This window comes from Canis lupus, chromosome 1 (genome assembly GCF_048164855.1).
Source record: "Canis lupus baileyi chromosome 1, mCanLup2.hap1, whole genome shotgun sequence".
Taxonomy (NCBI): domain Eukaryota; kingdom Metazoa; phylum Chordata; class Mammalia; order Carnivora; family Canidae; genus Canis; species Canis lupus.
In genome coordinates, this window is record NC_132838.1 from 105,030,774 (window position 1) to 105,053,417 (window position 22,644).

General features: G+C 44.3%; 2 protein-coding genes across 2 annotated transcripts in view; both read right to left on the reverse strand.

Annotated features, from left to right (window-relative positions):
- The window catches only part of LOC140600296 (uncharacterized), a 45,715-nt gene extending 25,280 nt beyond the window's left edge, over positions 1-20,435 (reverse strand). The window contains exons 1-5 of the mRNA XM_072768460.1: positions 19,696-20,435; positions 18,500-18,555; positions 17,888-17,982; positions 2,997-3,123; positions 2,043-2,138 (exon numbers count right to left, since the gene is read on the reverse strand). Coding sequence (XP_072624561.1) covers positions 2,043-2,138; positions 2,997-3,123; positions 17,888-17,982; positions 18,500-18,555; positions 19,696-19,814 — 493 coding nt within the window. The 5' untranslated portion in view covers positions 19,815-20,435. The remainder of the gene's footprint in view (positions 1-2,042; positions 2,139-2,996; positions 3,124-17,887; positions 17,983-18,499; positions 18,556-19,695) is intronic.
- Positions 1-22,644, reverse strand: part of LOC140607990 (uncharacterized) — a 202,933-nt gene that overhangs the window by 85,981 nt on the left and 94,308 nt on the right. The window lies entirely within an intron of this gene.

Genomic DNA, 22,644 nt, shown 5'->3' on the forward strand with positions numbered 1-22,644 from the left:
TCTTTAATATATATGCATATACATATGTGTGTATATATATAAAACTCATCCATCAAAAATCAGAAGTGAAAAGAGAATTTTAAACCAACATGACAAAATCTACTCATCTTCTACAAGGGAGCCTCTATAGTATACTACTGAAATTTTCAGTAGACGTTACAACATAAAACTCTGCTCATGTGAATATTTAAAAGGGCACCTGGGTAGCTCAGTCAGTTACCCATCCACCTTCAACTCGGGTAACGATCCCAGCATCCTGGGATAGAACCCCATGTCATGCTCCCTGCTCAGCAGAGAGTCTGCTTCTCTGTCTCCCTCTCCCTCTCCCTCTTCACCTGCTTGTGCGCTCTCAAGTAAACACATAAAATATTTTTAAAAAATATAATAAAATTAGAAATCTACATACTAAACTGAATTAAAGTATGGGATGCCTGGGAGGCTCAACGGTTGAGCATCTGCCTTTGGTCAGGCCGTGATCCGCGGGTCCAGGAATGAAGTCCCACATCGGGCTCTCCACAAGGAGCCTGGTTCACCCTCTGCCTACATCTCTGCCTCTCTCTCTCTCTGTGTGTGTGTGTGTGTCTCTCTTATGAATGAATAAATAAATAAATAAATAAATAAATAAATAAATAAATAAATAAATAAATAGGGCAGCCCAGGTGGCTCAGCGATTTGGCGCCACCTTCAGCCCAGAGCACGATCCTGGGTTCCAGGATCGAGTTCCCACGTCGGGCTCCCTGCATGGAGCCTGCTTCTCCCTCTGCCTCTCTCTCTCTATGTCTCATAAATAAATAAAATCTTTAAAATAAATAATAAAAATAAAAATAAAAATAAAAATAAAAATGAAAATAAAAATAAATAAATAGGGATCCCTGGGTGGCGCAGCGGTTTGGCGCCTGCCTTTGGCCCAGGGCGCAATCCCGAAGACCCGGGATCGAATCCCACGTCGGGGTCCCGGTGCATGGAGCCTGCTCTCCCTCTGCCTGTGTCTCTGCCTCTCTCTCTCTCTGTGTGACTATCATAAATAAATAAAAATTTAAAAAAAATTAAAAAAATAAATAAATAAAACTTAAAAAATAAATCTTTTAAAAAAAGAATTATTCGAAGTAAAATTATTCTATACGCAAAACATTTTTTCAATATGGGAATTTTACTATCTACTTCACTTCTTACAAAGCACATACATGCCCATGTCATATCAGAACTTTTGATCTAGGGATGCCTGGGTGGCTCAGCAGTTGAGCCCCTGCCTTCAGCTCGGGCATGATCCTGGAGTCCCGGGATCGAGTCTCACATCGGGCTCCCTGCATGGAGCCTGCTTCTCTCTCCCTATGTCTCTGACTCTCTCTTTCTCTCTGTCTGTGTCTCTCATGAATAAATGAATACAACCATAAAAAAATAAAAAATAAAGTGATAGCAAATAAAGGTAGAATAAATAATGTAACTGGCCAAGAACTAGTATGCAAATCTTAAATAATTCAGGCAAGGATCATCAAGGGACTTTATCTGATGAAATCACTGAGTTTCTAATTTTGTCTGATTAAGATTAAAGCCTCCATAACAGTGGAATGCATAAATCAGAAATCATGGGATGTCTGTCTCTAGTGTTCCTGGGATTTCTGCACCAAAACCCGTATGGCCACCACAACTCTGGCACACTTCCCACACGAGGCAAAACAGAACTTAGAAAAGAGTTAGTTAGCATCAAGTTCTTCAGAAACAGGGAGATTTCCCCAAGGTCCTCAAAACGATGGAAAACCTCTCAGATTGTGGAGGCCCTCCCACTCCCATGGGAGTCTCCTGGCCCTCCCTGTGGATGTGATGGACCATAACTGGACCTGAAGGAGAATCCTTAAGAGAATAAAAGAGCATGATAATGTTGCATAATAGATGTCCCTTTGGAAGAGACAGAGAAATAAAACTGGGCTTCCCCAACTGACTTTGATTCAAGGAGAGCTACTGGAACCGCACCTCAGGGTCTATCGTCCTCCTTTAGATTTGGACCTCAACTTCTGTCATCTGCTTCACATATTCCCACCTACCTGGATGGATGGCTACTGTCTTCTTTGTCTTCAGATCCCAAGGTTCCTTCCTTTGCTCCAAAAAGGAGACCAAATCTGGCTTTGATACAATTAGACCTGTTTATTAGAAAAAGGGAATAGAAGTATTGCTGGAGATTCTTTCAATCCACTATTGTGCTCAATAGAGAAGAGAGGCCATTGTAAAATAACAGAAGATGATTTCCAAACACTGTTGACCAACAGCCACTTTAGAACAGGTAGGGTATCAAATATTCACTTCCTGACTTCGACTCCCAAGTACTACTGATATAATAATGAGTAAAAATTGGAGTTTAAATGTGGGCAATAAGGGCAGCCCGTGTGGCTCAGTGGTTTAGCGCCGTCTTCAGCCCAGGGCGTGATCCTGGAGACCTGGGATCGAGTCCCACGTCGGGCTCCCTGCATGGAGCCTGCCTCTCCCTGTGCCTGTGTGAGTCTCTGCCTCTCTCTCTCTCTCTCTCTGTGTGTCTCTAATAAATAAATAAAAATATTAAAAAAAACATGTGGGCAATACCACTTTATGCTGCTCAATGTTTAGAATTGCCACTAATCTACAGAAATGATGTTACCCCCTTAAGGAAGGGGAAGCTAAAGCTGAAAAGCGAGTATCATTAAGATTTTTCTCTAAACCTACAACCCCAGGTCGCCCGGGTGGCTCGGCGGTTGAGCATCTGCTTAAGCATCTGCCTTTGGCTCAGGGTGTGGTCCCGGAGTCCTGGGATCAAGTCCCAAGTCAAGATCCTTGCTTCCTCTGCTCCCCCCACCCCAGCATGAATAAATAAAAATTAAAAAAAAAATCCTAAAACCCCAACTTATGTTCCTTACTGCATGGACTGGATTCCAGTCATGCAATGAGGAATCACCCAAGAGACAGTCTTCAAAGGAAGGAACGAAACCTTGAGTTGGTTTGGGAAATCTCAGAGCGGTTATTCTCACCCACGAAGAGGAGGTGTCCATAGTTCTCTAACATCACATCTCTGTATAATTCCCGCTGAGTATGGTTCAGACATCTCCACTCCTCCGGAGAGAATTCTACGGCCACATCCCTGAATGTCAGCAGTCCCTGCAATAAATACCACAGTTACCAAATGGCCATTGACAAGAGTTCACAACGTACCTAAGATGAAAGAGGGAGTTAGTGTCACCAGCTAAAACCCATGAACTGACCCTTTCTGCTTACCTGCTTATCAATGCCAACCCTAGTCTCTCATTTTACTTACACTCTTCTTTCCACTTTATCCTTTACTGAGGCCAAAACACCTCATGGGCAGTCTCCCGTGGTGAAACAGAAACTATCCAATGAAGAAGGGGAATGATTGCCCCGAGGAAGTTTGGCCTGGCGCAGGTTGAGGCAGACAGACTAAGGTGTAACCCATGGAGTCATCTACAGTTACTTTTACCTCATTATAATACTAAAATTCTCCATGCATGGAGGACAAACATCATTTACCTAAAGTACAAAGTATTTTCTTAACGTCTATATGCAACCTTATGCCAGCTCTACATAAGGTAACAGGCTACCCTTTCTAAATATCCACCCTAACCCCCCCATAATAGGAAATCATTTATCATTTCCCCTTGCTCTGTGAGTCTCTGCTTTGGAAGTTATACCCTATAATCTTATTTGTGGCAAATCAAGATCCCTGTGTGTGAGAATCCCATGTAGTGTAGTTTCCATCTGTGACTCACCAAGCAGGGAACTCATGTCATTTGAGCTATTTTAGAACTAGTTCTGTCTTACAGAAGTCTCCTGCTTTCTGCAGTAAAATAATATTTAACATGGTATTAGGCTCTAATGTACTAACTTTGAGGTCAGAGGATAGCATGTGATCCACAAAACTTATAAATACTGTGTGTTGGGGATCCCTGGGTGGCTCAGCGGTTTAGCTCCTGCCTTCAGCCCAGGGCGTGATCCTGGAATCCTGGGATTGAGTCCCGAATTGGGCTCCCTGCATGGAGCCTGCCGCTCCCTCTGCCTGCGTCTCAGCCTCTCTCTCTCTCTCTCTCTCTGTGTCTCTCATGAATGAATAAAATCTTTAAATAAATACATAAATACATAAATACTGTGTGTTGATCCAATTGAAGTTGCATATTGAAAGCATCAACTTAGGTATACACATTATTGAATACTATGTTTATATCATACAGTTAAGTTGTTTATTTTTCTTACAGGGAAAGTTTTGGTGGGCTACAAATGTAATCATCAACTTTTCTTTTTTTTTAAATAGTAGCTCTCTCTGCTACTCCTACTGCTTGTGCTCACGCGCTCTCTCTCAAATAAACAAATAAAGAATCTTTAAAAAAAACGTGACAGAGCAGCAAATTGTCATGGTGACAAATTTAAGAAACACTGTCAATGACCTGAGACTATAAATCTCTTTGTGGATAATGATGTTTCTTTCATTCACCCTATCTATACAAAGACATGATATAGATACAAAACAGCTATTATTTGAGTCTAGCACAATGAGGGAATACAAGCAAAAAATGTTTGCCTTTAAACCAGAAGTGTGGGACGCCTGGGTGGCTCAGCAGTTGAGCCTCGGCCTTTCGCTCCAGACGTGATTCCAGTTCTCAGGATGGAGTCCCAGGATGGAGTCCCTGGACAGAGCCCCAGGATGGAGTCCCAGGTCGGGCTCCCCTCAAAGAGCCTGCTCTCCCTCTGCCTATATCTCTGTCTCTCTCTGTGTGTCTCTCATGAGTAAATAAATAAAAGCTTTTTAAAAAAAGGAGTATGTCAGTGACATAAGTGTGGAATATAATAAAAACTCACAGGATAGAAGTCTGGTTGATGGAGAACCTCCACTCCCTGAAGTCGATATGATCAACTACATGAAGCTGAGTTTTCATTTGTCCAGTGGAAACTGCTTGGTGTGGGTTGGGAGTAAAAGGTCAAGAAACTATCCATGAGACATTTTTGGTGGAAAAAATCCTTTTTTTATTAACGCTCGGGGATATGACCCTTGGGCAGAAAAAGCTGCAGTGTGATTTTGAGGAAGCATGGATTATATGCTTTTAAGCCGGGGGGTGGGGGGCTGCGCAGTATAGGTAAAATAAGTTTCTAAAGGGATTTACATCTGTTCAAGAGGACTTCTAGGATCCTGGGAGTCTGGCTACCATCAAGCTAAGGTTGCTTTTTGCCTCAAGCAAAGCATTAACACTAAGGCAGCTGTGAATTCCCTGAGAAAAGTCAGACTCTGCTTGTCTCAAGTATTATCTATCAGTGAGCTGCAAATCTCACTACGGACGTTTCATTTTACCTACATTTCTTTTGCTTTGTTCTCCTAAGAAACTACAAGCAAAGAGAAACTCAGAAGAAAGAAGTTTCCAGGTGAAAAGGGATGGTTTCTGCACATTGCTCAGCAAATCCAAGATCCTTACAAATAGAAAAGGAAAATAGGATCATTGCAGCCGAGACATCTAGCAGAGCATCAAACCAAAAGAAGTTAACACCAGCTGTAATGAAACGTTGATATCCGTGCCTAAGGAACACTGAAGGACCCATTACTACTGGTGTTGAGGAAGGGACAGGCAGGGCTCACCAAAAATCCCAGAAATGGGGAGCCGTAAGAAACCACAGATAAGGGAACATAAACAGACCAACTCGTTTGTTTTAAACATCAGAGATGAGATAGCGAAAGGAGAAGTAATCGTGGTGCTATCAGTGGTGATGTCAAGATTTAAGTCCCCGGGTCAGGTGTCTATACAAGATCAAACATAAAAGCCTTCATTGGCAACCAGTTTGAAACCCCTCTCACTCTAGACAGCTTTCTTTCTGTTCTCACCCTCACTTGGTAAACTATCACTTCACCCTTTTGTGTCTACGAGAGTCATTCTTCCACTCGGCAGACAAGAACCCTGCAACATGTGTTCTTCATAGACGCTGCTTTTAGGCAAACAGGCTTGAGCAATGGAATGCAGAAAGAGCCAGTGACCACCTGGCTGAATGCAGACAGGCCCATCAGGCAACCCACCCTGAAGTGTCCAGAGGCCTGAACTAGCCAATGGGCTTCTCACAACCAGGTACACTTCCCCAAAAAAGGGAAGATTCCATTTGTTGCCATATGTCCTCATCTTCCCCCTTTAACCACAGCCCCCACCCTCTATACGTCTTTGCAGACAGCCTCTCCTCTGTGGTCCTACCTGCAGCTCCCTCCAGCTCCCTCGCTGTCTATTCAATGTGAACTTCTAGCTCCTTTGTTCTGCCTCAGGTGAATTCTCTCACTTCCTCTGCTACCAGCTTCTAACTGATGGTCGCCCTATATTTAGGGGCCCACTTTCAATCAAGAGACACCCCATTTAGGCACCACATTCTTGTGGCCCCTAAAGAGTAAATCAGACTGTAAACTATGAATACTCTTCATTTATACAAACTTCAGCTGTGGAGGCCGAGAAAAATTAAGGCCATTCCACCTCAAGTTTAGCATTAGCACAAGTACAGCCATCTTAGGCCCCTAGGAATGAGCTGAACTTTACAGGAAAAACTGCAGAATGTCCTAGGCAGGGAATCCCATATCGGAAAGACCATAAAGCTCAGATGCCCAGAAAGACCATAAAGCTCAGAATGCCCTCGGCAGAAACCGAACAGAGTCACAGATGGTTTCCATTTCCTGTAACAGCTAGTATATTTTAAATATAGTACCTTCTCCATGTTCTAAACAGTAAGACTGGGCCCCCGTTTGTTCTCAGAGAATATTCCTTTTTTTTTTTTTTTTTTTGGATCTTATATCCACTGTGTTTATTCTTTACTTTGGGGGATTCCTGGGTGGCTCAGTAGTTTAGCGCCTGCCTTCGGCACAGGGTGTGATCCTGGTATCCCGGGATCCAGTCCCACGTCAGGCTCCCTGCATGGAGCCTGCGTCTCCCTCTGCCTGTGTCTCTGCCTCTATCTCTCTCTGTGTCTCTCATGAATAAATTCATAAAATCTAAAGAAAAAAAAAAAGGATTCTTTAACTCAACACCGTCCCCGTGGATCTCTCACAAAGGAATTATTTTCAATACTTGCACACAGGTCTGTAATTCAAAGTGACAACCGTTGATGGCCTACTGAGAGCCAGATTGGGGAGAAGGGATAAAAGGCTCTGGTTAATAGGGAGAAGTGGTCTAAAGACCTGATCTTGAGTGTCATTTCTGAAAAGGTTTAAAAATTAGGTGCAAACATAAAGCAGAAACATCAGAACTAGAAAAACCAACGTTTGCAATATCTAAATCTGAGGAATTTGGGGAGAAAAGGAGGACATGGCCTCTGACCTGGGAAGCAAGGCTTACCTGACAACTGGCCATTTCTTCTGTCACCTCCTTTTCTAGAGCTCTTTCTCAGAAGAGATTCCAAGAGAAATCACAGCTGTGTCAGGAAAAAATGCCTTTAAAGCCACCAGCAGAGCCTCTTGTAAGCTGCTCGCCTGCAGGTAGGACTTTGAAATGCAAAGGCCCAACTTCCTCATCCTTTGTGTCAGGAGCAATTCAGAACTGATTCTCTCCCTGGAGACCAATCTTTGAGTTTTCCTTCTCTGCTTTTCAGGGGGCCTACTCTTCCACAGATGCAGACGATTCCATTGGAGGCTAGGAGAAGTGTGCTGCATGGAACTGACCTTCCCAGGCTCGTGCATTTAATTAAAAGAACAGTGTTGTTTCCACCCTCACGGAATGACAGAATGGGGGGGGGGGGCACTAGATATGATTCTTTTTAAAACTCCACACATGATCCTACTGGGAAGCATTTGGAGAGGCGAACAGGCCAAAAGGAATAACCGTTCCTTTTGGTTGTTATCCAGATTTAAATCCACGTCTACTCCAGTGATCAGTTTCTGGAATTTACAATTTGTCCCTCTTGCAGCTACGCGGAGGAAAACACCCTTACAAGTGGAGCTTTCCCTTATAAATACAAATGTTGTTGCAAAAGGCACCTTCTACTGGATTTCAGAGCTTTTCCTTTGTTTCTTTAAAATAATCCTTAGGTGGGACCCCTGGGTGGCTCAGGGGTTAAGCGTCTGCCTTCCCCTCAGGGTGTGATCCTAGAGTCCCGGAAACAAGGCCCACATCCTGCATCTCCCGCATTGGGCTCCCTGCATGGAGTCTGCTGCTCCTCCCTCAGCCTGACTCTGTCTGTCTCTCTGTGTGTTTCTTGTGGATAAATAAAATCTTAATAAAATAAAAATAAAATAAAATAAATAATAAAATAAATAAAATAAAATATAAAATAAAATAAAATACAAGGGATCCCTGGGTGGCGCAGCGGTTTGGCGCCTGCCTTTGGCCCAGGGCGCGATCCTGGAGACCCAGGATCGAATCCCACGTCAGGCTCCCGGTGCATGGAGCCTGCTTCTCCCTCTGCCTGTGTCTCTGCCTCTCTCTCTCTCTCTCTCTGTGACTATCCTAAATAAATAAATAAAATATTTAAAAAATATTTAAAAAAAAAAAATAAAAATAAAAAAAATAAAATACAATAAAAAATAAAATAAAATAATCCTTAGGCCAAAGAGACATGTTTTGTGGCGACAAAATGCTCCCCTTCCATAGGAAAGTTTATTTTCATAAGTCCCTGCCAAATAATGTTACAAATTGAATGTACTTTTTAAATTCCCATGAAGGGACACCTGCGTGGCTCAGTGGTTGAACTTCTGCCTTCCACTCAGGGTGTGATCCCTGGGTTCTGGGATCAAGTATTGCATCAAGCTCCCCACAGGGAGTCTGCTTCTCCCTCTGCCTATGTCTCTGCCTCTTTCTGTGTGTCTCTCATGCGTGAATGAAAAAAAGAAAAATCTTTAAAAGAATAAGTAAATAAGGATCCCTGGGTGGCGCAGCGGTTTGGCGCCTGCCTTTGGCCCGGGGCGCGATCCTGGAGACCCGGGATTGAATCCCACGTCAGGCTCCCGGTGCATGGAGCCTGCTTCTACCTCTGCCTGTGTCTCTGCCTCTCTCTCTCTCTCTCTCTCTCTCTCTCTCTGTGACGATCATAAATAAATTTTAAAAAAAATTTTAAAAAAAAGAATAAGTAGGGGATCCCTGGGTGGCGCAGCGGTTTGGCGCCTGCCTTTGGCCCAGGGCGCGATCCTGGAGACCCGGGATCGAATCCCACGTCGGGCTCCCGGTGCATGGAGCCTGCTTCTCCCTCTGCCTGTGTCTCTGCCTCTCTCTCTCTCTCTCTGTGACTATCATGAATAAATAAATAAAATCTTTAAAAAAAAAAAAAAAAAAAGAATAAGTAAATAAAAAGAAATTCCCATTCATGTAAAGTGTTGGGGTTTGGAGCCAGTTGCCAGGAAAGAATTCTTGAGACGTCTTTATTGCAGAAAGGTGGTTTTGTTAAAGCACAGGGACAGGACCCATGGGCAGGAAGAGCTGCACTGGGGTTGCAACTGGTGACTGATTATATAGTTCCAAGTTGGGAGAGAAGAAATGGCCCATTGTCAGGAAAGCCTGGTGCCCTGGGTCAGAGGCCATGTCCTCTTTTTCTCCAGAAATTCCTCACATTTAAAAATTGCAAACACTGATTTTTCTAGTTTTGATGTTTCTGCTTTATGTTAGGGACAGCATGAGCCTCCAAAACATTTTGGAAACAAGGCTTCCAGGATGTCGACAGGGCTAGCTATTTTTTTTTAAGATTTTATTTATTCATGAGAGACACAGAGAGAGGGAGACATACAGACAGAGGGAGAAGCCGGTTCCACACAGGTAGCCCGATGTGGGATTCGAACCCGGGACTCCAGGATCACACCCCCAGCCTAAGTCAGAGGCTCAACCGCTGAGCGACCCAGGCGTTCCAGGACCTAGCTCCTTTGAAGGAAAGGACACTTAGTACTCTTCAATAAATCCTGTCACGAGACACCTCAGATGTATATTGGTGGGCTATATGTCAATTGCTAACATGTATCTTGGGAGGTAGAGATAAAGGTAGTTTCCAAAGGAATTTTTATATGTTAAAGTAAACACAAAGGAGACACTTGGGTGGCTCAGTCTGTTAAATGTCTGCCTTGGGCTCACATCATAATCTGAGGGTCCTGAGATCTAGTCTTGGACGGGGGCTCCCTGCTCAGTGGGGAATCTGCTTCTCCCTCTCCCTCTGCTTCTATCCCCAGGTCACTCGCTCTCTCTCTCTTTCATTATTTATAAATAAAATCTTTACAAAAATAAAAAATAGACTCATAGATGGGGGGGGGGGAAGGACAGGAGGAGGGGGTGGTGGTAGAATAATGTTATTGTATGATTGTCTTTTGCCCTAAGCAAAGTGTCAACATCCAGATAGTTGAGCTCCCAGAGGAAGGTCACTCTACTTGGTTCAAAGACTTGTCAATAGGCTGCAGGCAGTAAGGAAATTTAATTTTTTCTTTTCCTTTGCTTCCCACATCACCATCAGTAGTAAATGAGAATTCTAATTCCTCGTATTTTTATTAAAATTCGGTATTACTGGGGCAGCCTGGGTGGCTCATCGGTTTAGTGCGGCCTTCGGCCCAGGGCCTGATCCTGAAGACCTGGGATCAAGTCCCGCGATTATTTATAAAAATAAAAATAAATAAAATACAATTGGGTATTATCGTGTCTTTGTTATTTTAGCCATTTAGAAAATATTCAGTGGTTTCTCACTGTAAAATATGAAGTAGTCTTACTACGGTTGTCCTGGTGACTGAACTTGAAAACACTTAACAGTATCAAGTTAAAGAAAATCAAAATGTCTGCATTAAAACATCTGCATTAAAACATCAGTGAGGTGGGCAGCCCCTGTGGCTCAGTGGTTTAGCGCCGCCTGCAGCCTGGGGTGTGATCCTGGAGACTCGGGATGGAGTCCCAGTCAGGCTCCCTGCATGGAGTCGCCTTCTCCCTCTGCCTGTGTCTCTGCCTCTCTCTCTGTGTCTATGAATAAATAAATGAAATTAAAAAAAAAAAAAGACCCATCTTTATAAAACAAACAAACAAACAAAACAAAACATCAGTGAGGCATGATGTTAAACCTGGTAACCTTTTTTCTCTTTTGGGAATCTTCCCCTCCTCCCTTCTTAGACTTTTTTTTTTTTTTTAAGGAAACTGATCCCAACTGAAAACATTATAAACTGAGCTTGTAGCACAAACCCAATTCCTGTTGAAACCAGATAGCTCCTGATGAAGTGGAAGAGCAAGATTCTTGTCTCAAGGAATCCAAGAATGAATCTCAAAGACAGAGGAGAGTGAATAAAGCCATTAAGTTTTATTAAGTAAGGATACAGAAAAAGCTCTCAAGAGTGAGAGGGGTCCTGACAGGATTGTCAACGTGGGCCTCCAAGGACAGTCTTTTATTTAGAACTGACCAGGTGGGACACCTGACTGTCTCAGCAGTTGAGTCCTGCCTTGGGCTCAGGGCGTGATCCCGGAGTCCCAGGATTAAGTCCGGCATCAGGCTCCAGGCATGCAGTCTGCTCCTCCCTCTGCCTATGTGTGTCTCTCTCTCCTCTCTCTCTCTCTCTGTCTCACATGAATAAATAAAATCTTAAAATATGTATATATATACATACATCTTATTTTCTGTAAGTATTGCTCTTTCTTGGTATAGCTGAACACAAGCACACAGCTATAAAATGAAATGGATTATTAGATTTCACTAAATGTCTGAATTAATCCTTGGCCCACCTGCCTCACATCCCTCTAATTTCAATTAAGAGGTCAGTGTGGACACTCTAGACACAACACAGGTGGAAAATTGTCTGAGATGCATATGCTGTAGCTTGGAAAGAAATTGAGGAGATACAGAAGAACTGGAGATAATTAAAAAATAAAACAAATACAATTTATCTTTGTGTACTCACAGTCAGGTATGCAACCCAGAAACAGGTTTCCTCTTTCCACATGAAGAAGTCATGCAATTATTCTTCCTATGATTTTCCTCTCTCATGTCTTGCCTCATGTTGGAATATTTTCCTCCTACTTATGGGGTATCTATTACATACGCAGTACTGCCATATGTGGATATTCATTTAAACATCAAAAGAACCCCTCCATTCCAACGTGGGATTCAATCTGTTATTAGGATCCATGGGTAGAGTGCTTTGGAGTTCCTGGGTAAGTCCAGAATGAGCCATTGAAACAAAAACAGATTAAGTAAACTCTGTGGGGATCTTCTCTAAAGTGTGCACGGGGCAGCCCGGGTGGCTCTGCGGTTTAGCGCCTGCCTTTGGCCTGAGGTGTGATCCTGGAGTCCCGGGATCGGGATCGAGTCCCACATTGGGCTCCCTGCATGGAGCCTGCTTCTCCCTCTGCCTGTGTCTCTGTCTCTCTCTCTTTCTCTGTCTCATGAATAAATAAATAAAATCTTAAAAAAAAAAAATACAGTGTGCACAGGGGGAATGCCTAGGGTGCCTGGGAAGATGGTTGATCTCAAGGGGGTGGTTGAGGTATCATATCAGTAGTTATTATTATCCTGTGACTCTGCAGGGTGTTATTTGGGGAGTGCACTAGTGAAAAGGTCTTGTGTCAGTTCACGTCCCCTGCAAACCACCTGACTACACAGAATGGATGTCAGGTAGCACTATCATGGAGGAGTTTACCTAAACAGCCAATAATACCTTTAAAATCATCTGTAATATATTCATCTTGTTGTCCCAAGTGTTAAAAGGAGGAGAAAATGATGCAATACATAAACTGTGGGAAATATAGCCATGCCTTATAAAAAGTCTGAGGCCACTGAGAAAAGGGATTACTAGTTGTATTATGTCACTCTGTTACCAAATGGGTGGTAGATACTGTCTGTGGTCTGCATTTTTTTTTCTTAGAGACTTTATTTATTTACTCATGAGAGATAGAGACACAGAAAGAGGCAGACATAAGCAGAGGGAGAAGTAGGCTTCCTGTGGGAACCTGATGTGGGACTTGATCTCAAGACCCAGGGATCTTGACCTGCGCCAAAGGCAGATGCCCACTATTGAGCCACCCAGGCATCCCTGTGGTCTGCATTCTTTTTTTTTTTTTTTTTTTTTTTAATGATAGTCACACAGAGAGAGAGAGAGAGAGAGAGAGAGAGGCAGAGACACAGGCAGAGGGAGAAGCAGGCTCCATGCACCGGGAGCCAGACGTGGGATTCGATCCCGGTCTCCAGGATCGCGCCCTGGGCCAAAGGCAGGCGCCAAACTGCTACGCCACCCAGGGATCCCTGTGGTCTGCATTCTTAAAGTAAGGTAGGGAATTAGTGGTGGCCAGATAATACATCATTCATTACATATCAGTGTTAACACATTAAAAACCATTATATTCTATTCATTAAAATAGAGGAAGGGGCTGGGCTTGTGGGAAAATACAGGATGTAGCTGGTTTTGACTGGAATTGTGTCTGTGCTACCAGCTTTGTTCATCATGTTTTCAGGGTGGAACTGGGTTCCTGAAACAAAAGGCTAAGAAAGGGGAGAGGAGGTTTGCAGAACAGAGGAAAAGGGATGCTTAGTTTAAGTCCTGCTGCTGTTTTAATGCAGCCATTTTGATTTTGTTCAAGTTTATGCTTTTAAGTGGTTTCAGTTTGAGTCATCAGGACAACTGTAGGAAGACCATTTCATATTTTACGGTGAGAAACCACTCAGTATTTTCTAGAATGTCTAAAATGGAGAAAAAATTTCAAAGGAGAGTGTTGACAAATTAGAATTCTCATATATTGGTGGTGGGAGGGCAATATGCACATTCACTGTGGAAAACAGTGTGGCAGGTGGTGGGGACAGATAGCCAGCTGAGGACAAAGCACAAGGCCAGGGCAGCACCTTGACAAGTTCCTTGAAACAGGCAGAGGGACATTCCTCTATGGACACAACTCTCTCGGTGTTAATACTTTGCTAAGGGCAAAAGGAAATCTTAGCTTGACCCCCAGGACCCTAGAAGTCTACTTTTTTTTTTTTTTTTTTAAGACTTTTATTTATTGGGCAGCCTGGGTGTCTCAGCGGCTTAGCGCCATCCCAGGACCACCACCTGAACCAAAGGCAGACACTCAATATCTGAGCCAGCCAGGTGCCCCAACAGTTGTACTTTACAATTACAGTTCGTTTTTTTTTTTTTTTTAAGATTTTATTTATTTATTCATGACAGGCACAGAGAGAGAAAGAGAGGCAGAGACACAGGCAGAGGGAGAAGCAGGCTTCATGCAGGGAGCCTGACATGGGACTCGATCCTGGGTCTCCGGGATCACACCCCGGGCTGAAGGTGGCATTAAGCTGCTGGGCCACTAGGGCTACCCTACAATTACAGTTCTGCAAGCTGACTCGCTGACAGATCCATAGAGAAGATATTGAGTCCAACATTCCTGTTGCTGACGGGGTCCTGGGATATCAGCCAAGGAAAACACTTGTCCTTTAGGGCCCACCTGAATGCTTATCAGCTCTGTGTAGGCCAGGAGTAAGAAAACGCACAAATAAACGCTATTATATATATAAGGTCCAGGATAACACAGAATGCTCTTAAAAAAGAAGAGACTTGCTGTTTAGAATATGAAAAAGATTTAAATAAAAAAAAGAATATGAAAAAGATACTCTATTTAAACTATACTAGGTAGGGACGCCTCGGTGGCTCAGTGGTTGAGAGTCTGTCTTTGGCTCAGGGCGTGGTCCCAGAGTCCCAGGATCCAGTCCCATGCCTGGCTCCCCTCGAGGAGCCTGACTCTCCCTCTGCCTGTGTCTCTGCCTCTCTCTCTGTGTCTCTCGTGAATAAATAAATAAAAATTTTGAACATATGTAAATATATACGAGGTATTACAAGACAGTGAAAGTATATGTGACTGAAATTTGTATAAATCCACTGTGTTCTCAGAATTCAATTAATATTCTGGTTTTATATTTGAGGAGGACAAAAACATATCAGTAACAACAGTCCCCTTGATGAAGTTTTGGAATATAGGTTAGGTCCAGAGCCAACAACCAAGAAAGAATTCTTGAGACATCTTTTGGTGCTAAATGGTGGTTCTATTAAAGCACAAGGACAGGGCCTGCGGGCAGGAAGAGTCCCCAACCTGGGCCTGTGAGGGGTGGCTGATTATTCACCTGGGAGTTGGGAGGGGTTTGAGGATAGCATACTCTCTAAGGAATTCTGGAAGCAAGGTTTCCAGGACCTTGAAGGGGCTGGCAATTGTTGGGAAAAGGCCACGTATTACCGTCTAATAAAACCTGAGTCATGAGACCCTTCACAAGGATATATCTGTGGGTCATGTGCTGGGGGGATGATCGCCAACATCTACCTTGGGGGTGTAGAAATAAAGGACATTTCTAAAAGAATTTTCAAAGGTTAAAGTAGACTAACAGGCTCCTGGGGGTCAGGCAAAGATTGCCTTTTGCCCTACGCAAAGTAAGACCATCGAGACAGTTGAGCCCGGAGAGGAATGTCCCTCTGCCTGTTTCAAGGACTTGTCAATGTGCTGGCCCTGGCTCATCATTTGTCCTCAGCTAGCCCTCTGTTCCCCCATCTCTTTAGGCACTGCTACTAGTTTGTTTCCTACAGTTAATGTTACCTTCCTTTCCTTGGCTTGCTCCTCTCTGCCAGACTTCTCCCTATAAAATTCATACTTTCTTATCTTTCCTAAGATCTTAGACAGGTTTACTGAAGGATGTGAGGAAACTATTACATTTAAACAGTAAACTTCTGGGATCCCTGGGTGGCGCAGTGGTTTAGCGCCTGCCTTTGGGATCCTGGAGACCTGGGATCGAGTCCCACGTCGGGCTCCCGGTGCATGGAGCCTGCTTCTCCCTCTGCCTATGTCTCTGCCTCTCTCTCTCTGTGACTATCATAAATAAAAAATAAATAAATAAATAAATAAATAAATAAATAAATAAATAAATAAACAGGAAACTTCTGAATTCTTTCGCTTGTAGTTTCTAATGAGAACAAAAGCAAAAGAAATGTTCCCTGATAAATACTTGAGATGGGCAGTGTCTGAGAGGACTGAAGGAATTCACAACTGCCTTAATGTTAATGCTTTGTTAGAGGCCAAAAGCAACTTTTGTTTGGCAATAGCCAGACCTCCAGGATCCTGCAAATCTTCGTTAATATATGAAAGTCTCTTTAGAAATTCCCCTTATCTTTGCCCCCACCTTAAAAGTATATAATCATGGGCTTTTCAAAAGGATACTGCAGGTCTTTCTGCCCTCCAGTGTGGTCCTGTCCCTATGTTTTAATATAAACAGCTTTTTGCAACAAAATATTCTCAGAATACCTTTTTGATCCTTAGCTCCAGGCCCACATCACATTAGTTTCCAATGGACAATGAATGCTCTCACGGTCATGCAGTGAGATATTTACTTCTGGGAGTGGAGGCTCTCAATCAGACCTCCATCTTGTGGGTTTCTATGTTACTCCATACTTAGTGTCATAGTTATCCTTCTTTTCTTTTCTTTTCTTTTTTTTTTTTAGATTTTATTTATTTATTCATGAGAGGCACAAAGAGAGAGGCAGAGACCTAGGCAGAGGGAGAAGGAGTCTCCATGTGTGCTGCAGACTCCATCCCAGGCCCCAGGAATCCTGACCAGAGCCAAAAGCAGATGCTGTAGCACTGAGCCACCCATGCACTCCTAGATTTAACTTTCTATTTACTTCTTTGTATTTAAAAGAAAAACAACACACAAGAATCACATAATTAGGGCATCTGGGTGGCTGAAAGTTTGAGCAACTGCCTTTGGCTCAGGTTGTGGTCACGGGGTCTTAGGATCGAGTCCCACATCCCACTCCCTGTACAGAGTCTATATCTCCTTCTGCTGATGTCTCTGTCTCTCTCTCTCTCTCCATTTCTCTCATGAATAAATAATAAAATCTTAAAAAAAAGATCACAAAATTAGCATGTTTGTCTTAAAAGCCTGAAAGGTAGTATAACAACAGATAGAAAATATACCAGGTTTGTTTGTGACCCAAAAGAAACTTGATTTACTGCCAATGAGGAGATCACAGAGAATAATATCCCAAGCAGAGAGTCACAGAGCAAGGGGAAAGGTTTCCTGCTGATTAGGGTTAGGCTGGATGTTTAGAAAGATTAGACTTGTCATCATATGTAGAGCTTGGCATAAGGCCCCAACAGTTGTACACATACCTGTGTGTTTGTGGGACCCAGGAAATCTAACAAAAAATCCGCTACCCCTGGACAAGCAGAGCAGGACTAACTCCATTTTGTGCTACACCCGCCATCTCATGTAAAACCCCCCACACGACCTGCCTATTGTTTAAGGCACTCCCTCACCCTAGCTTGGCTATTAAGCACACCCTTATCAGAAACCAGCACACCTAATTAGGAATGAGGGACCTCTGACCTTTAACCAGCCAAGGAATGAAAACCCCTCTTTTGCCCACCAAACCTGCGCGCAAATTCTAACCAGAATAATAGGCTAGTTCAAATGGTCACTATAGGGTGAATCGTGATTCAATTGGCCACCTGCGTGTGCACCAACATGACTGTGCAACTTTCTGCGTATGTTACAATCTCATTGGCCACTGGCCCCTATAACACTGCTGTGCTTCTTAGTCTCGGGGTCCAAGCCCCTGCCCTGCTGTATGGAGAATACTTGGACCCAAGCTCGAGCTTGTAAATAAACCCTCGTGTTCTTGCATCGGTGTCGGCTCCTTGGTGGTTTCTCGGATTCGCAATCTTGGGCACAACATTTTATGTAACTGAGGTTCGTGCTCCTCCTTGGCTGGAAATTTTGGTAATAGAATGAGGTAAAAGTAATTATAGGTTACCCCAGAGGTTACTGTTTGTTACCTTTATAAAGAGTAAGTTAGGGGTTTAGCTCAATTGGGCTGGCTCAAGGTCTTCCTCAGGTGATGCAGTTTTACTTAATCAAGAAAGAATTCTTGAGAGGTCTTTGGTGCACAAAAGTGATTGTTTTAAAGCATGGGGTCAGGAACCACCAGTAAAAGGAGTTGCTGTTGCTGCTGCAGCCTGCTGCCCGCTGTCTGCTGGCGCCACTTGCCCAGAGACTGTGAGGACCAACTGATCATATATTCTGCGGTTGGGGAAAGTAAAGATAAGGGAAGTTCCAAATGGACTTTGTCGACCACAGCAGCCCGGGTGGCACAGCAGGTTTAGCTCTGTCTTCAGCCCAGGTCGTGATTCTGGAGACTGCGGATCGAGTCCTTAGACGGGCTCCCTGCATGGAGCCTGCTTCTCCCTCTGTCTGTGTCTCTGCCTCTCTCTCTCCCCCCCCACCCCCCGCCGTGTCTCTCATGAGTAAATAAAATCTTTTTTTTTTTTTTGAGTAAATAAAATCTTAAAAAAAAAAGAAACAACACTCAACCTGACACAATGGCCTTGTTATTGTCAAACTAAGGTTGTTTTTCCCACTAGTAAGGCATTCACCTTAAGAGAGTGGAGTACTTCCTGGAGGAACTTTATACTCTGACTTAAGTATTTGTCAATGGGTTGCATTTTTTTTTTTTTTAATGGGTTGGATTTTATAGGGACATTTAATGTTATATACATTTCTTTCTGCCTTTGTTTCCCACATCAAGATCAGTCCTTACCTTTCCTTGGATAGTTTCTGTTTCCATCACAGGAGACTGCCCATCGGGTGTTTTGCCTGAAGTAAAAGATGTGGTAGAAAGAGAGGGTAAGTAAAATGTGGGACAAAGGTTGGAGAGTACAAGCAGGTAAACAGTGAAGGTCAGGTCTTGGGGTCTAGCTGGTGACATTAATGCTGTCTTTCATCTTTGGAACCTTTGTGAACTTTGCCTAAGGCTTCTTGGTAACTGTGGTATTTATTACAGGCACTGCTGACATTCAGGGATGTGGCCATAGAATTCTTTCAGGAGGAATAGATATGTCTTAACCACATTCAGCGGATACTCTACAGGGATGTGGTGTTAGAGAACTACAGACACCTCCTCCTCTTGGGTGAGGATCACTCCTTCCAGATTTTCCATACCACACTCAGGGTTTCCTTTCTTCCTTTGAAGACTGTCTCTTGGAAGATTCCTCTTTGAATGATTGGAATTTGGATCTGGGCAGTGAAGGAAAAAAGTTGTGTTTTGTAGCGTGGGACCCAGGAAATCTAACAAAAATCCCCTACCCCTGGACAAGCAGAGCAGGACTAACTCCATTTTGTGCTACACCTGCCATTTCATGTAAAACCCCCCCACACGACCTGCCTATTGTTTAAGGCACTCCCTCACCCTAGCTTAGCTATTAAGCACACTTTCATCAGAAACCAGCATACCTAATTAGGAATGAGGGACCTCTGACCTTTAACCAGCCAAGGAATGAAAACCCCTCTTTTGCCCACCAAACCTGCGCGCAAATTCTAACCAGAATAATAGGCTAGTTCAAATGGTCACTATAGGGTGAATCGTGATTCAATTGGCCACCTGCGTGTGCACCAACATGACTGTGCAACTTTCTACGTATGTTACAATCTCATTGGCCACTGGCCCCTATAACACTGCTGTGCTTCTTAGTCTCGGGGTCCAAGCCCCTGCTCTGCTGTATGGAGTATACTTGGACCCAAGCTCGAACTTGTAAATAAACCCTCATGTACTTGCATCGGTGTTGGCTCCTTGGTGGTTTCTCGGATTCGCAGTCTTGGACACAACATTTGGGGGCTCGTCCGGGATCCCAGAGACCCTCAGGACCCCATCCGGAAGGTTTCACGCGTGGTGAGTGCACTCAACTTTTTCCACCTTTTGCGCGCATATTCTCTGAGAGCTCTAAACTGTACCTTTACCTGTAGGAATTCCAATCTGTATTGGGTCGGCATTGGCTTAGGTGGAAGCGCTGGCGGGCCGTCGACCGGGGATCTTGAGGAGATGTTCCTTGCCCTCGCCGGGAGGATGGGGTCCTCATCTGTAAGGAGGACTGAGATCCTCATCTGTGAGGAGGACGGGGTCCTCGTCTGTGAAAAGGACGGTGTCTTCGTAAGGAAGATGGATGTCCTCATCTGTAAGGAGGGCCAGCTGCCAGCCCTTCGGGTAGCTTTCTGTTTTGTCTCCTTGGCCGCACTGGAACGTTTGTCTGTTACTGTGCTCTTGTTAACTGCACGCTGGTCTCTGTTACCGTGTTCTTGTTAACTGTTTGTGCGCTGGTCTGTGTTACTGTGTTCTTGTTAACTGTGTGTTTGACTGTGTTATTTTTTAACTGTCATAACTGTCTGTGCCTTGGTGTGGACAGGGGACATAATGGGGCAGACGCAAACCACACCCTTGTTCCTTATGCTCTCTCACTTCTCAGACATTATGAAAAGGGCTCACAATCTGAGCACAGACATACAGAAAGGGAAATTTCAAACTTACTGCGCGTCAGAATAGCCAACCTTTCACGTGGGATGGCCCCGAGAAGGAACTTTCCACCTACCTATTATCTTACAGGTTAAGGCTGTGATCTTCAGGGATGAACCAGACGGCCACCCTGACTAGGTGCCCTACACCCTGGCCTGGCAGGACATGATCAAAAACTCCCCTCTTTGGCTAAAACCGTTTTTGTACCCCCCCCCCCACCCGCCCAGGCAGGACCTACCAAGATTCTAGCCCTGCGGACAGGCCGAGAAGGAGACTGACTCTAAGACAAAAGTGTCTCTTTATCCAGTCTTACAGGATTCCTCTTCGGAGGACCTGATCCTCCCGCCGCCCTACTGGGCAACCCCTCGCCCTTCCGCTCCCCCCATCAGAGGTATGGGGGGCTACAGAGGGGCACCCCCCGTCCCAGATGAGGGGATTCCTGTGCCAGCAGCAGGGACTCGCAGAGAGACCCACCGGGTGGCCCCAACCCCATAACGCAGGGCCGGTGGACTCCACCGCCCTTCCCCTCTGCGCCATGGGACCCTCACCCCCAACAAGACTGGAGGACAGCTAATGCTGTACTGGCCGTTCTTCACCAGTGATTTATATGATTGGAAAAATGCTAAGTTCTAAATGATAAGTTCTCTGATAATCCGAGAGAAATTGGAGAAAGATCTAATCGGGCTTTTAGATACTGTTCTCTTTACCCACCAGCCTACTTGGGATGACTGCCGACAGCTCTTACAGGTTCTCTTCACCACCGAAGAGAGGGAACCCATTCAGGTGGAAGCCTGGAAGTCTGTCCTGAGAGAGGACAGACAGCCGACTCAAAACCCAGACCTCATAAACGCTGCCTTCCCCTTATTCTGCCCTACCTGGGACCACAACTTGGCTGAAGGTTAAGGAGACTCCGGGTCTACCGCCAGACTCTAGGGGCAGGTCTCCAGGCTGCCGCGTGCAAGCCTACCAATCTGGCCAAGGTATATGGTGTGAGACAGGGCAAGGACAAGAGTCTAGCAGCCTTCTTAGAGTCATAGAGGCTTTTAGGCAGTACACCCCTATGAACCCAAAAGCCCCGGAAACAAAGGCCGCAATTATCATGGCTTTTGTTAACCAAGCCGCTCTGGGCATTAAAAAGAAATTGCCAAGAGTAGAGAGATTGGGAGAGAAGAGCTTGCAGGACTTAGTAATAGTAGCAGAAAGAGTCTATAATAACAGAGAAAGTCCGGAAGAACAACAAACCAAACTAAGTGACCGGCAGACCCGAAAACTGGCCAAGATCCTGCTGGCCACAACCATAAACGACCCACAGGAAAGACGGAGCCACCTCAAGCTGGCTTCAGGGACAGGTAAGGAGGATGGCCCTGATCCCCGTCGGGAGCGCCCTAAGCTGAACAAAAACCAATGTGCCCATTGCAAGGAAGAGGACTGCTGGGTGAAAGACTCTCTTAACAAAAGACTAAGGCCCCTGCCAAGATCTTGGAGATGGAGGACCTAGACGATTAGGGGGGTCAGAGTTTGGCACCCCTCCCCGAGCCCAGGGTAACTCTCGGAGTGGAGGGGCAACCTGTTGAATTCCTAGTGGACACTGGGGCACAGCAGTCGGTTTTATTACAGACTCAAGGGAAATTGGCAAGCAAGACTTCAGGGGTGCAAGGGGCCACGGGCAAAAGCAGTACTCATGGACTACCCGAAGAACTGTGGATATCAGCATTGATCTCTTCCATTCCTTCATGGTCATCCCTGAGTGTCCCTACCCATTGTTAGGTCGGGATTTGCTCACCAAGATGGGGGCACAAATTTGCTTCTATTACGAAGGAACAAAAATCCTAAACAAGGAGGGGCACTCAATTCAGGTGCTTGTCCTGAGCTTAGAAGACAAATAGCAAGAAGACCACCAATTACTTAACACCACCCCCTCCAGATTCCCCCACCAGTGTCTCAGATAAAAATTGACGATGGGGAGCAAACTGATTGACTTTAAGCGGATCCAGACAGGACATAGCAAATAGGTCTTGAAAATTATCACTACTAAGCCTGAAACTGTTATTCTATTGAGGTTTGCTGAAGGTCACAGAAGTTGTTATTTTTTTGCAATTTGCTAGTAAAAAAAAAAAAATTGGCCAAATTGATGTTTAATTGTCTGTTTCCAAGTTTTCTTAAGTAATTGTTAAGATACCTTTCAAAGTCCTTGGTAACCTGAAACCTTAGTTACACTTTGATGATAAATAGAATTAAATTCATCGGACATCTAGGTCTTTTCCAAACAGGAAGAAGTGCTGAAATGTTGATTTGAATCTGTTGGTGAACATGCTTTGTACTTAACTGTTTCATAAATTTGCCATCTAAAGAGTTCTGGTGTTCAAAAATCGGTTACTCCTTAGTTTTCACTGGACACT